General features: G+C 31.8%; 1 protein-coding gene across 1 annotated transcript; it reads left to right on the plus strand.

Annotated features, from left to right (window-relative positions):
- The first annotated feature begins 4,116 nt into the window (after nucleotides 1-4,116).
- Nucleotides 4,117-13,480, plus strand: nord (neuron derived neurotrophic factor nord). The gene is made up of 10 exons (XM_077439301.1): nucleotides 4,117-4,176; nucleotides 6,049-6,143; nucleotides 6,663-6,811; nucleotides 11,979-12,121; nucleotides 12,197-12,288; nucleotides 12,376-12,546; nucleotides 12,627-12,851; nucleotides 12,918-13,054; nucleotides 13,135-13,272; nucleotides 13,342-13,480. Exons 3-10 carry the CDS (start codon nucleotides 6,696-6,698, stop codon nucleotides 13,478-13,480), a joined length of 1,161 nt encoding a protein of 386 aa, XP_077295427.1. The 5' UTR covers nucleotides 4,117-4,176; nucleotides 6,049-6,143; nucleotides 6,663-6,695.
- Nucleotides 13,481-16,156: the final 2,676 nt, after the last annotated feature.

Here is a 16,156-nt window from a genome sequence, read left to right on the forward strand (position 1 = left end):
GCTAGAACAGATTAATCAAAAGCTATCTACTTTAAATACAAAAATATCATTGCCTAAGAAATCTATGTACATGTACAATCTATGTAAAATAATAACAAGAAGATTGGCTATAAATAAGTTAAAATACAATTGGCTATAAATAAGCCAATTATCAATAGAATTTTTTTTATTAATCCACAAGAATAGTCGAAATATGATTTTTTTTTAAACGTAATTTTATTTTATTCTCATATAAAGATAATGTATTATATTATCCCTATTAATTCAATTCAGATTCCTGTAAATACTAGTACGAGCTTTTTGCTCATAATTTTACCGATTTAAAGTTCAGCACACTTCCAATTAACCCTTTTAAACGAAAACAAAAAATAGTGTGGTCAGAACACTATCCCAATAAACATGTTTCAATAGAAAAACTCAATATAAAATAGTATTAACAGTAAGAAAAAATCCCAAGTGAAAATACGTACTTTTGACGTTTGATTTGAACTGGACGACTACTTAGAGAGATTTGAAAGCTAAAAATGACTACAAATGAAAGATAAAATACCCTACTATAGATTCCAGTATTCATTTTGAACAGGAAATTGACATATTTTGAGACATCGACCTAACAACACTAAGATATAGAAAAATCGCGCGATTTAAAAAATACATATATCTCCGAATCTCGAGCCAATCAACATTTTTATTACCAGATTCGTGTTCACTGGGTATATATATACATATGTATAGAAAAGTCATATTTCGTCTCTGAACCAAAAAAAAGTCGTCATTTGTCGAACAATATAATTTAACAAAATAATGAACCTTATTATAAAATTGAGAAAACGCATTTCACATATTGTATGTGATGCCAAAAAAGTACAATAATTTTTTTTTTTAATTGCAAAAAAAAATTTTTTTTATTGCAAATTAAATCAACTCAATATATTTACATATGTATGTATGTACATATGTAGAAAGAAACTCAATACTGTAAATGTGAGACAAAATAAATAGAACTAGGCAAAATTAACCCGTGAAATTGAAGGCAATGCTGTTTAAATTAACTCTTAAATAGTTATTTTAGATTTCAGAATGTCTGACATTCCACTTTGAATCACTAAGATCTTTCTAAGTGGTTCAAAGAAAACTATTTGCATGTAGTAAATATTTTAATTAGACCTTTCACGTATTCCAAAAATTATGAAAAAATCTCATTACGACAGGAAGTGAATCGCAAGTGCGTCGGAATACCTTTTTTAGTGGTGCATTTTCTTTTTTCACTTTTCAGTTCGAGGAACTGGCGAATTACGCGACACGAGATTCACCGAACAAAGGCCATAATTTATGCTCACAACAATAGTCGAAAACTAAAGAGCCCGCTTCTCTCAGGAATGCATGTCGTGCCAATTATTTGTGCATATATTATATTTAAACGGTCGAATTTTCATCCGTTGGAAATTACTTCCAGATTTTCGAATACGTGCATATGTAAAGTGACAGGTGTGTGGTGTAACACACGTTGAAATAATATATTACTACTTCCGAGTGTTGAATTTCATCGGCGTCAAAATCGGGATTTAGCGCCATGTTTCATCCCGTGTGATGAATGTTTGCGGTCTTTTAAATATTCCAAATTATTCAACGTGACTGCACATCAGAGTTAATGAATTCTGAGAGGAGAAAATGGATCGTAGCTTCATAGGGGGGAATATTTAATGGATTATAAGGATGTGTACTACGTACAGTTCCTTAAACTATTATCTAATACATTTACCGACTGTTCCTATGTACATACATACATATGTATTTAGTAAGACTTAAGAAAGATTAGAAACTAATTTAAAGAAAATCGTTTTAACCAAGAGAGTGCTTCGAATTTCAAAGCGCTATAGAACTTGTATTGTCGATACGATTTTGATTTAAGTACATATATTTATATAACATTTTTTTATCATACATAAACGATAACGAGGAAAGATAGGAAACGGAATACGTAGGTGAGAAGTATGACAAGGGTAGTTAATATATGTATGTAGTGGAGATAATGAGAATATTGAAATGCCAATGGGTGGATGGGTGACGTAGCTAAAATAATAGACGAACGATGGACAAAATAAGTGATAGAATGGTTCCCAATAGAATTTAAAAGGGTAAAAGGAAGGCCGCAAGGGCGATGGATAGACGAAATTTGGAAAATGTGTGGGGTGAGTTGTGCAAAACAGACATGAATGAAAGTGAAGAAATTGAAATAGTCACGTGGCTAGAAGAATGGACGAAATAACTGCTGGAATGATACCCAAGAGAATTTAAAGGGTGAAAGAAGGGCGGCAAGGAAGATGAGTGGACAAAATTAGAAAAATGTATAGGATGAGATGGATGAGAGTTGTCCAAAGCAGAAAGGAATGGAAGCGTATTGGAAAGATCCGTCTCTATTTTGCGCAACTCTCATCCATCTTACTCCACACATTTTTCAATTTCGTCCACCCATCTATGTACCTTTCACCCTTTTACAGTCTCCCGGGTACCATTCGAGAACTTCGTTTGTCCATTCTTTTAGCCACGTGACCCACACATTTACATTTACAGTTTATTAATTTAGATTAAATAAAATATTATTAAAGATATTAAAGATCAAACAGAGTGGTTACAGTTTGAATTAGTCTTCCCAAATTTTTTTAAACACAAACTAGATGTATTTCTTAAATATAAAGGATTTTTCTAATTCTTCTTTTCCAATATATTTTCATTATTTTCGTTTTCTTTTAGTTATTATGTTACCGTTCCAGATATTTTATTTTTATTTTTCTTCTTTTGGTATTTTCTTTTATTTTGTATTTTTTCATGTTTACTTTTTTCTTATTATTGCTATGAACATTTTTGTTTTTATTTTATTACTAGTTGTTTTACCGGGTTTCGCTTGATTTGTATTTGAAGCTCCCAACCAAACCTGATAACCTTACAAAGTCTCTTTCGAAATTATATATGTACTAGTTGTTTTACCCGGCTTCGCTCAGTATTTGTAATATAAACAGCGTAAACATGGCGAATCTAATAGTATTAGTAAGTGAATTGAATCGAATTTTTTATTAAATTTATTTGAATCGAAAAAAAAATCGACTCGTCGTCATCGAAATTTTAACTGTTTACGAAATTTCCAATCAACAATACTTAAATAAAAAGTCTCTTTCGAAATTCTTTAATTATATTGATGTAATACTTTTCAATAAAAATAATAGAGTCCAATTTTGAATATTTGCACAATTTCTATGAAAAGCCAATTAAGGTATTACCTATACATAGTCAGTCACAAATAGTTATGACGCAGACATAAATGGGTTTTCATTGAATTGATCTATGCCGAGTCACATCTGCACCGTTACAAACAATTTTATGTATTTATTTTTTATTCGAAACTGGTGTGTCGAGAGCTTTCACGGTCAACGGTTTATGCATGTTTTATTCGATTTTTTTTTCGTGTAATTTTTATTCTAAACTCGAAGCGTAAGTCAGCCGTTCGACTAGTCTATTTCGGGCGTATATTAGGCGGTTTTCTAGCATGTGCATGTGCAGTAATAATCGCGGTAGATGCAGTTTGTCGTTGGTGTGACAGCGCGGGTGATTTACGGACGCCACTGGGAGGAACGCGCGCGTCCCGAATGACGAATGTCCCCCACATTCCCAAATATCAAGGTTCCATCCGACTGCAGACGAAAGATTTATATTTACCGTGATTTTTTATTTTATTTTTGTGCGATTCTGAAATTCACCGATGTCCGAATTTTCCTCCGAGTTTCTTTTTCGGGAGCGTCTAAAGTTGAACACGGAAAAATGTCTGAAATGACCTACCTATACATCTGATCTTCAGTGCAATTAAAGACTTGAGCGAAATAAATACGTGTGAATTTTTTATGATTTTTAAACCTGTCAGATCCGAATTTATTACGTGGCAAAAATTTGCAACGATCGGACTCTTGTGCCCTGTAATATAACAAGTCAAATATTTCATATAGAAAATCTGACCGTTTCAATTTTAACTGAATTCATTGAAATATTTATTAACATCTTGTTGCAGGTTTATATTGATGTCTGAAAAAACAGGTGTCCCTCTTTCGATTGCTGTGACTCCTTGCTCCTCAGAAGTATCCTGGTCAGTCTACTTGGCACCGCTAAATCGCTCCTTGACCTCAGGTAAATTTGAAACATAATCAATACACACATTTTCTATAGGTTGTTTTGTCGCCTTGGTTTCGAAGTCGCTTTGGTCGATTGTGAAGCTGTTGAACCCGCATTCTACAACACTATATCGTTTTCCGAATGATATAGTATCACTTCAGCTGAACGTAACGTAAAGTAAAGCATTGTTGAGTCAATCGCTGATGATCGTCAGACACGTTGAACGGCCGCTTTGAACCTGTCGTTTAAAATTTGAACTGTATTTTGGTCCCATAAACAACATAAACAACAGTCATTCACACGCCTTATTTTCGTGGGTGACTCTTTGTTCAATTTCAATTTTAATACAAAAGAAATATTAAAGCTTGCGTACCTGTAAATATGTACATATATTTATCCTCATTGAATGTCTTTCAAGAGTTTAACGACAAATTTTAAGGAAAGTGGTATTTTGTGGAAATTTTAAGGAAAGTGGTAAACAAGGTTTTATTATATTTTAATTCTTTTTGATTTTAAATGCTTTTTATTATTGCTGAATTATGTTCACAATGCATCTTATATCTATTTTAATAGCTATTGATCTACTGATCATTTTCTATTTTACAACTTATTTTAATTTCGCTAATAGTTATAGTATTATATTATTCTAATTTTAATGTACAGCATAATAGGAAAAAGAGCTCAAAAACCTATTGTTATATTACATTTGGAACGTGAGCTTCTCACCCTAATGTGGATTGCATAAGTTCGTGCCCGTTTACCGTTATTACCATTTATAAAAAACGGGCACGAACTTATGCAATCAATAAATATATGTACATAAACTCATTATCAACCACTTATCTGTTTTCAACAATTTTTTTCTGACCATTATTTAAGTCTAAAACTTTTCAATGTATATTTATTACTTTAGTTTGTATCCCAATTAATATGAATTGATTCTACATAATTCACTTCTTTAAATAAATAACCTTCAGTTATTTATTTACCTATATATGTATGTACTTTTTTTCCCATCAAAATTTTTTTGCAATTATGTTATTTTATTACCAGCAGTAGTAGACTAGTAGTTAACATATAATGATTTCGATCAAATTGGTCACGGGTTCAGACTTTGGATATGTGACTCCAGGTGGATCGCTTCCTATCAGAGTTTGCCAATTTATCTGATTTTCATTGAAACGTTTCCAAAAAATTGGCAAACTTACCCTTTTTCTCAAAAAAATTTCGAGTTTTCAGCATCTCGAATTTTGTTGATTTGTATAAATGCGGCAAATTTGACCATAGATGTCTCCGTGGATCGATGTTTGTGTTTCCCTCGTATAATACTTACAATACTTCTGTACGATGTTTCACCATAGATGTCGTGTTTAATGTAAATATATGGGTGTATACCTGTATATATAATCAATAATTCGACATTGATCAATATCGACAATAAACAATTTTTTTTTGATACTCATCGACTTTACGAAAAATACATGTACATATGTAGGCAGCATATTTTTATAATATTCAACAAATTCGAGATGCTAATAACTCGAATTTTGGAGAAACTGAGAGGGAGGATTTTGGATCCGTCACAGCAATTACGATAGAAAAGTCGGAAAATTTTAACAGGAGACGGTCGATCTGTGTTTTAATAATCATAAGATTTCGCCAGCAGCGTATTTGAAACTATGACCCCTCTACTGGTATGCAATAACTTTACCAGTGCACTACGCTGTGACTACAACCCCATACAATATTCACAAACAAGCATACTAAACATTAACCGAATTCCGAAATCCTTTAAATCAATTCAATTCAATCTTAATTCAAATCGTTTAGCGTTTTTGACTTACCTCTAAAATCAAATGAATCATTAACTTAAGAATTTTTTTTCAGATAAAATTGAAGGCCCACTATTACAAGATTTTCACAGCTCAGATTTGGACACCTACAAAACGACATCATCCAAAATCGGACAATACATAGTAGAAGTAAGTCGCAAACATCTTATACATACATATATGTATTTTACAGTCCGTGTTAACTCCGATTCACTCGTGAACATACCAGTTTGTTCACACACTAACTGTTAAGCTTTAGTTAAAGTACTCACCGTCAAAAGCTATCTTCAAATAGACTCACCAAGTTTCGCATGAAACTTTCAGCCGTCAAAACTTTTCAACTGTCATATTCTTTGAAATATCAAAACGCCAAGTATTTAAAAGGGAAATCCCTGTTTCCGCATTTTTTTTAAATATTGCAACCCAGGCTAAACATAAATACATAAAGAATGAAACAAACTATTGAGAATACTTGAACTTTTAATAGTTTGTGCATGAACAAACTAGTTCGTTTGTTAGTTTGTTCTTTAGTGTACACTATAACTGGTCAAATTTAGTTCGTGTATGAACAAACTAGTATATTCTCATGGTCGAAATGTAAACATACTTTAACAACCTGGCAAACTTTTTAAAAAACTTTAACCTCAAACGAAATTACAAAAATTACAGATCAAACCGCTGGACCGTGATACGAACGTGCAGATGTTTGCAAGCGAAGAGCCAGAGCCACCACACTCTGTCAGAATGTCAAAAAGACCCAAAATTCGCCTACAGCCGAGACAGCGCAGACGCAAAGTCACCATAAAGTGGGACCAGAGGTATGACTCTATTCTGTTTTTATAGACGACAATTAAATTATGGTTATGTTGCGCAACAGTTGCCCGTCGAGATAATAGCACAAAGGGTAATAAAAAGTGACAATGTGGACGACATATCCGTGACCAGCACAACGTGTCGCGGATTGTGCAGGACTTGTGTATAGAGCTAAGTGCATAAGAAACGACAACAATCGATCCATTGATCCCGGCGCCACCAACCGGTTCTTTCGATTTCTTTTCCGTTGGCCAATTAACACGTTCCGAGCCACTGCGATTGACGTATTTATATTTACATGCAAATTAGGACGATTGCCCTTTGGGTCGACAGTAAAAAAAATCGTGTAAAGTGGCATATTCCTCCTCGAGGACGTGACTGAATTGTTGGAATATATATTTTTCTTAAATTCTTATGCTTGAAATTGAATCAGAAGAAAACTCAGATATGAGAAACGAAGCTAAGAGACATGAGGTTTGTTCAAAATACTCATGAACTTTTAGAAATTTAATTAATATCCTAAATACACACAGGTTTGTAGTCACTTCATCTTTTATTTCTTGTCTCTGGTTACTTTAAAATGAAAAATATTAATGTACATACATATTTCAAAATATGATGAGACGATCCTTGAAATCATATACTGAAAAGAGGAATTTGAAAGTCATAAAATAATGCTCAGCTTTTGGATTCTGTCTCGAATTCTGATTATATGAAATATTTTCTTACAAAGTTAAATCAAAATAATAAGAAAAGATTATGACGGTATTTAATAGTCATATGCATTATTAAAGTTTCTGTACATTTTATGCAGGTGGGCCATTATTTTTTGCACTTTTGAAAAAGCCATGAAAAAAAAATACAGATTGTATTCAAATAAATCTTTATTTATAAGAACAAAAATATACTGGAAAATCATTTCTTCAAAATAATATCGCCCAAATAACCGCCGTCTCGCTGCTGGCATTCCTCAAATCTGGCCCTTAAATTTTCGAATCTGTATAATACGATACAATTTTTGTCATTTGAAATTTTAATTGTCCATTTTCTTCCTTTGGTTACTTTTATATATTAAAAAAAATAAACGATAATGATTGAAACCGAAAATGAATTTACAGAAGTATATCTCTCGACTATTTTTGAACTTCCATAATTTCAAAACACTATTTTTTTTATCTCTTAATGGTTTTCGAGGCTTTCAACCATAATTGTACTATACAATTATAAAAACTCTTGGTTTAACTTTGAAGAAAAATTATAAAGAGTCTATCGAAATATTATTTTCATGTATTTGAAGCTTTCGAAATTTCAATTGAAAACTCGGATACTGGTGACTTTTTCATCTCAGTAGTTTTAGCTCCAAATTATTTTATGTATGCAAATTTTATTTCTATACATCGTAGATCTTCTTCTGTATATTGGTTAGAAATTTTCAATTTATTGGATAATCTTCACGACTCAATGTGCCATTCAATTTTTCAAATCTACATAAGTATGTACATATGTATAACTTCAAAAGATGAGATTTAATTTAAGAGAGAATACTACATCAATATTTGTGTTGAGCCCCTTCCCCATTCACCAAACTTATTACAAAGCCTTTGAATCGTTATGTAGTGTTATTAGCAGCATAGCTCGGACGTTAAGCTTCTGCTTACCGTCAAGAAGGTGCCGGGTTCAATCCCTGAATGAAAATGAATTTTTCAGAGTATGCTGTTGGTCAGACCTGGACTTGTGACTCCAGGTTGATCGTTTCCTATCAGAGTTTGCCAATTTTCTCTGATTTCATTGTTGAAACGGTTCCCGGAAAAAAAAATTGGCTAAAAATCCTTCCTACCTACTATGTCACCATTATTTGAAATTTGATTGATGTACAATAAAAATTTATGTACAATTCATAGATGTCTCGTTAATTTGCGAGTTTTTTCAGTGTCTCGCAATTCAACGACTTATAATAAAAATGCTGCATTTGTATTTGTAATTGGCCAGGAAGGCGCATTGGGATTTACCTGTAAGGCCTTCCTGGTATATATGTAAAATAAAAAAAAAAATAAAAAAAATAGAGAACTGTTATAAAATAGTGTAGCGTGGACTTTTAGGGGGGTTTCTGAGATCGGAGTGAAAGACGCAGCAGTAGTAAAAGAGGTAATTTATTGTTTTTGATCCGTCAGCCTGCCAACTCCGATTGAAGCACGGACCAAAACTGCCTAGTACTATTTTTATCCATCGGGTTCTCTCGGCACAGAGAGATCATTGGTCGATGGGTCGCGAGACCTTATTGGTTTTTGTATACGGCCGTTTACATGCTGAGGCCTTTTTGGCGCGAACTTGAGATCAGGTGATCAGCCATATTAAACCAGTAGTTGACGTGCTAGCACCTAATCTGTACTTTACAATATTATCTGTTTACTTGGTTACCATATCAATTAAATTAACATTCAGTACTAGCATTATATGTAGTGTGTGATATTTCATGTTTTTCAATAGTCCAAAGATGAAATAACACATTGAAAAATTACACTTTATTATTCTTCATATACTAGGTACATACTGTATATATTATGTGTATTTATGTACATACATGTATATATACATATATTTGTGATTTAGCCCTGGAAGGGCCGACGTAAAAGTTTAAAATTTTATTATGAAACCAGAGAGCAGAGAGTATATACATATGTATGCTATTTTTTATAGACGTATATAAATTTTTAAAAAATCTTTTCCTTTGTATGTATGTATGCATGTACATACATATATACTGAATACTTTTATATGAAAAGGTATGTACGAGTATTAAGAATTATATTGTGAGAGCGTGTCAATTTTCTCTCATTTTTTATTATGAGACAGGTGCTAATTGTTTTCGAGATCTGCTTTTATGGTGGCTTTGTTTTGACTGCAGTTTGCATTTTTATTACAATATAGTGGCCGTCATTCGTCAAGGCTGAGAGCTAACAAATATGAACGGTCGCGTGTTGTCTCGGAAATCATTCGGTGTTGAACTAATTTAAATTAAAATACATAAAAAAAACCTCCATACATACATATGTATTTCCTTTTCGAAATACATACGATAAAGTCATATTTTCCAATATATTATAAAAAAAAGCTTATAAACTGTTAATCAATTAGGTAAAGATAGTCTTTATTAGGAACAACATGTAAAAAGGAGACTTGATATGGAACCAGGTGTTATCAATTTTTGTTATTTTATAAAACATACATATTTATGTTTAAATGTCAATTTCGTATAATTTAAATACATGTTTTAAAATTTCTTTAAACTTATTAAGAGGGCTGGACACCAGCGCCTTGTCCATACAAACGTATTACACTTCTCCCTTCCTCAATTATGGCACTAGAGAAATTATTCTTTAATATACTATGAATATCCACCATTGGCATGCATCTGTGCTTTTATTTTTTTGATTAGTTATCTTTTATAGGAGCTAGGAGCCGCCAAACATCTATAAAATCGCCTCTTTTTTACACCCACGAAAAGAGTCCAGCGTGCTTATTTAACGGTCGATTTAAAAAAAAATAGAAAATATCTTTCTCATACCGATGATGAAATTTTTTTAAAAATTTGTCCATTTCCGGAGGAGAAAATTGGAGAATACGAAACCTCGATTTTGTCCATTTAAAATACGTATTATCTGGTCGAAGCGCAACTGTCGCATTCACTCAATATATACATATCGAAGAAAGGAACAGCAACAAAATTAAGGTTTCGGGTGTACAGCCCTCTTAAAGATTGCGTGAAAAAATAACACATACTATTAATTGGATCGCGCGAAAGAAAGCTCAATACAATCGCAAAAGTAAAAATAATAAAAAAAAATACAGCGACTAAATAAATCCTTAATAATTCACGTAACACATTAAAGCAACAATATTGCCAATCGTCGGATGGAAGGTGCGGTTTAATCGAATCGTGTTTGAGAAACGTTAAACGAAAAAATAACGATGGCAATAAACATTATTCCCAATAAAATATTAAACGCGGAAGATTTCCTCCGCGGTTCTCACCGTAGAGTAGTGTTTGCGCAATTTAAAATTCATATGAAGTTTTGCACGCAGCAAAAACTGACACTTGCCATGTTGGTTGCCCATGAGATCTCGTCCCCCTATGACTCCCATAAAATGCGAAACGCTTTCGCACGATATCAATCAATCACATATCTGAGGATGGAATTGTAGTTCTATAACAGTTTATAAACACTAGCGATCATCGTAACTTCGCTTTTAATTATTTATATGTTTTTGACAATATGAACATTGTGTATCGAGTCCGATCTATCATATGATTGGCATACTATCAATCCCGATTGTATGACTATGAATTCTGCATGCAAGATCTTTTAAGACTAACCATATAAAAAACATGCGTTAAGCTGAATGTTGAAAACAACTGAGGCTTGGAATTCAAAAATATTGTGTTTTTTAAAGTGAGTCTAATTTATCATATGATTGTCATACTATCACCTCTGATAAATCGGCGTTATCACGACAGCCTCTTGTTTTGCATGTATAATCTTAAAAGTCTAACCTTATAAAAAAGTTAGGTTAAATTCGAAAGATTTAAGCTGAAAGTTGAAAGAAATATCGGAATTTAATACAATGGTGTATTATAAATTGAGTTTGATCATATGATTATCATACTATCGACACTGATAAACAGCATTATCACGATGGCCTCTTGTTTTAAATATTTAATCTTGTAAATCCAAAAAGTTAAGTCAAATGCTTAAAGCTTGACGAAGCTTAAAGTTGAAAGAAACTCAGGCCCTAAATTCAATTATAGTATGTATTGCAAATTGAATCTGATCTGTTATATGATTTTCATACTATCAGCAAGTATAAATCAGCGCTACCATGACGGCCTCTTGTTTTGAATATTCGACAATTGAATGAAAATTGTTTTTACTATGTATATCATATATATATAATAACGTTTAAATATAGACTTTTTATTGAAGATTTGAAAAAATGATTAAAAATCAAAATTAAATACATACACTTGTTTTAACAAACAATAAAATTATATTTAGTATCGGTGAATAATCATCAATTTTGATTGATTTTTTTTTAATCTTAGGAATTGTAGTGAAAGAATGCGATTTCAATGACCGGCACTGTACATCCATATGTGTTTTTTTTTTCTTTCAGCCCTATAGATCCTCACGTCACGGAATATTGCTTGGTGTTGAGCAATAGAAAAAAATACACGTCCTTGTGCGGTGCACGTGGAGACAGATATGGTCCTTACGGTCATGGCCCTGGACCAGTCAAAGGAAACACCAGCAAAATGAGTAATATTCCACTTCGTTAAAAATCAATTAAATAACTGTCATTTTTACTGATGATTGCATTGAATTGATTTACAGGTAATAATGGCGATCAAGAGCAAGGAAATCTATTGATATCTTGCGTGGGCTCGAGGACCCATCACACCATAGAAAATTTGGAGCATGGAAAAGTATTAAATTTTTTGAAAATATTTTTGATACGAATATTTTGAAGAAAAAAAATAGACTTTCACAATAATACTAAAATTTAATTTCAGTCATACTTTTTGAGTATATTCGCCATAAACAAGCAGAACAATCTAACTTTTCCATATGGTTCAGACGTGCTACCCTACAATGAAAAAGTAAAACAATCAAAACTGAAGGATGGAAAGACAGAAAATGTAAACTTAAGGAGACTAGATGGGAAAGCTGTTTTTAAATTTAAGGTATACATACATTTAATTTTACTAAATTTATTTGAAATATTCTATAGAGCACCTAATGACACATGTATAATTTTTTTTAGGCTGGAAAAAGAACCGGCGAGACAATGGCAGTATCTGTGATGCCTTGTGGAGGAGCTGTTGATGTAATAGTGTTCAAACAAGGAAAACCCAAACAAGTTATGGAGGAAAGGAAAAAAATCTTTTATGGTAGATTTTTAGTCAAATCTGTACGAAAAGGTGAACGTTTCATAATCGAAGTTAAATCTTCTAACAAAGAACAACTTAGAAGAACCACGGGAGTAGAGGTAGGAACCATTAAAAAAATAATCAAACATTCTCAACAAACTAATAAAAAAAAAACTGACTTTCAGATATTAGCAACTACTCAGAAGAGGTTGCCATTACCAGAACTTCCGAGTGAAACCGATGTTAGGGAGTATAAATCTCTGAGGAATTGTGACTCTGTCACCATTGGATGGATGCCATCACCTGATCCTTTGGCAGATCGGTATTATATTCATAATAAATAACAAATATTAAGAAAATGATAATGAAGAACAATACTAATGTTTCGATTTTTAATATCAGATATTGTATACTAACTCGTGAGACTCAGAGATCTGATGAAGAATTAAGAGCTCCAAATCAATGCGCATTGGATATGACATTGAGAAAAAATGATATGTTCGTTCATAGGAAATGTTTCAATAAAGAACAAAACGATAGGTGAGTGCCTGAAATTTGCTTAAATATTTTTACTAATAATTATTATTATACTTATTTTATTTTTTCCAGGAATAAAGTTTTGACCGAAAAGATAAATAGATTGAAACCCAATAGAAAATATATAGTTCAGGTAATAGTCGAGAAAGTTAAAGGAAAGCCCTTGTCCTACGATTTCCTAACAGTTCAAACTAATTCCAAATGTACATAAATGTCAATCACTTATTTTTATTAGTGTGTATAAAACAGTAAACAAAATTCAATATTGACAAAAAGAAAACATGTGCCAATTTAGACTATCCAAATATCCAATCTCTACATAATTAGTATATACAAAGTTAGTTACATTTATGTATAATACTTTCACAATAATAAAACCCATAGAATTAATTGTTATCCATTCAATGTGAAATAACATAAGTTTTTGAACATTGTATATAAGTAATAAATACTACATTTATATCAATAGTTTGAAATTTCATTGAGAACTATTTTTATTTTGTAAATAGAAGATAATGATATGTATTTTTATACTTTTTTAATTATCTATATTTGTACCAGAGGTTGCATTTTTTTGTATTAATTATTATTATAAATCATATACTATTTTGTGTATAAAAAAAAAACAAAGTATATAATTTGTCTCCTAAACAAAAGATCTCCATTCGAAATTTTTATATGTATATTATTAATAAGCACTGCTTTTATTATAATATATTATACATAGATATAGATTTTTCTCTATATTATACATATATTTATTTATCTAGGATGCACTATGGTAATTTTAAGGATTTTTTATGTTATTTTAATTTTGTGATTTTATTGATGTAAACGTGAAATCAATGTTACTTATATAATAATAAATATTTTCTTGTAATTCTATTAATAATAATTCATTCTTATTTTAATATTCTACTGATTAATAAATGTCAAAAATTATACTGACATCTATGACTATATTTAAAAAAAATAGTGATTTGACTATTTCAATAGATGTCTCAACATTAGCATAATAAAATTTTACCATAAGGTCTCAAGATAATATGAGAAAAACAAATGAAAATTAATATATGAGTAATTTTCCTTTTTTTTTTCAAATGCACATCGTTTATATTTGAAATAAAATCAAATAATCAATATGATCAATTTAGTCATATAACAAATACACAATAAAAACTATAATGTTTTATGAATATATAATAATTTTACTGTGAAATATTTGTCACATTGTTATTGACATTTTGTGGGTTCAACGAATGGCCATGAATTGTCTCGAAAAGAAGAGTAGTACGCAAATCTTCACCGAGGTCATAATGGAAATATTCTTGGGTCACTAAGTCACAAGGGTATACATGCATTGGCATTTCGCTTCGCGGAAAAGTCATATAAATCTACTTACCGAATCTTCGATTTTCAATATTCTATTTTAATACACAAGGTCCCGTTCAACTCCAACAGCTATTAATATCCATTTTCAATAGCTATTTATAGTCAAGTTTTATAATGAGTGAAAAGGCTCTACGACCATATTAAATATATCTACTACCATGATATTTATCCGACGAGCCATGGCATTTACAATTGACGGCCGCTGCACAATTATGAGAAACTCTTCGGTAAATATTTGGTAAAATGTCTACTTGTAAGAGAGACCTTGCAACCAAAAATTTCTTCGAAAGATCTGGCCAGGTTCAACGCACGACCTCCACGGGCTCCAAACTGTTAATCGACCAATTACATATCCAAATTTACATGTGACAAAATAAAAACTGTTCATTGTTTGCTTGCATTTGTTTATCATGTCGATGACTTCTAATCAAAATTAACAATATACATTTATATGTACATAGGTAGATATTTTTCGTTGATATAAAAAAATATTTGATGCTCGAAATACATGTGTTTCGTGTCGGTCTCCGTGATGAGCCGGAATGTGAAATTACCTGAAACGCAAATATCGGAAGGCAAAGATCGAAAATCGAAAGATCTTTAGTCGAAAGATCAAAAAAAAGGGTACATGGTAAACGGTACATACTCACGTACATACTCACTTAATTTGCGCGAGCAGGATACAACAGGAACAAGAGGAACAGGCTTTTCCTCCCGTATTAATGTGCGCGCGCAGAATACGGGAGGAAAAGCCTGTTCCTCTTGTTCCTGTTGTATCCTGCTCGCGCAAATTAAGTGAGTATGTACCGTTTACCATGCACCCTTTTTTTTGATCTTTCGACTTAAGATCTTTCGATTTTCGATCTTTGCCATCCGATATTTGCGTTTTCGGTAATTTCACATTCCGGCCCGTGAGGTAAACCCGCTTCATGTTTGTATGAATGAATTACATGATTATACATATACATATATGTAGCATGTAATATACACTATACTCGTCAAAACTGGTTGCATTTAAAAACGAATAGGAAAAAATTCTTCAAAAACACCACTGAAAAACAGTTACGAACTTCCAAAGCCTTCCCTGATACAGATTTTTCCTTCCAAATTAATCCTTTTTCATTTCGTTTTCAATGTCAATTTGAAATGAAAAAGGGTCAATTTTAAATAAAAAAGGTTTAATTTAAAATGAAAAAGGGTCAATTTTAAATGAATAAGGGTCAATTTTAAATGAAAAAGGGCTAATTTGGAATGAAAAACCTATATCTCATTCCGAGCGAGATAAAACAAGTATTCTGTCTAAATATTAAGCTTCCGATAATTGAAAATCACTCATGATTGACAGTTTATTATCACGTTATCAGTTGCATTTCAACGAGACATTTCCATGGTTACGCAACCTTTGTCGCGGTCGCCGTTGCACTTTTAACAGTGACCCAGTTATGCACTTCACCCACATACGATAAATAATAGTGCAGTTATGAAAATGCAACGA

Source organism: Arctopsyche grandis, chromosome 10 (genome assembly GCF_051622035.1).
Source record: "Arctopsyche grandis isolate Sample6627 chromosome 10, ASM5162203v2, whole genome shotgun sequence".
NCBI classification, from domain to species: domain Eukaryota; kingdom Metazoa; phylum Arthropoda; class Insecta; order Trichoptera; family Hydropsychidae; genus Arctopsyche; species Arctopsyche grandis.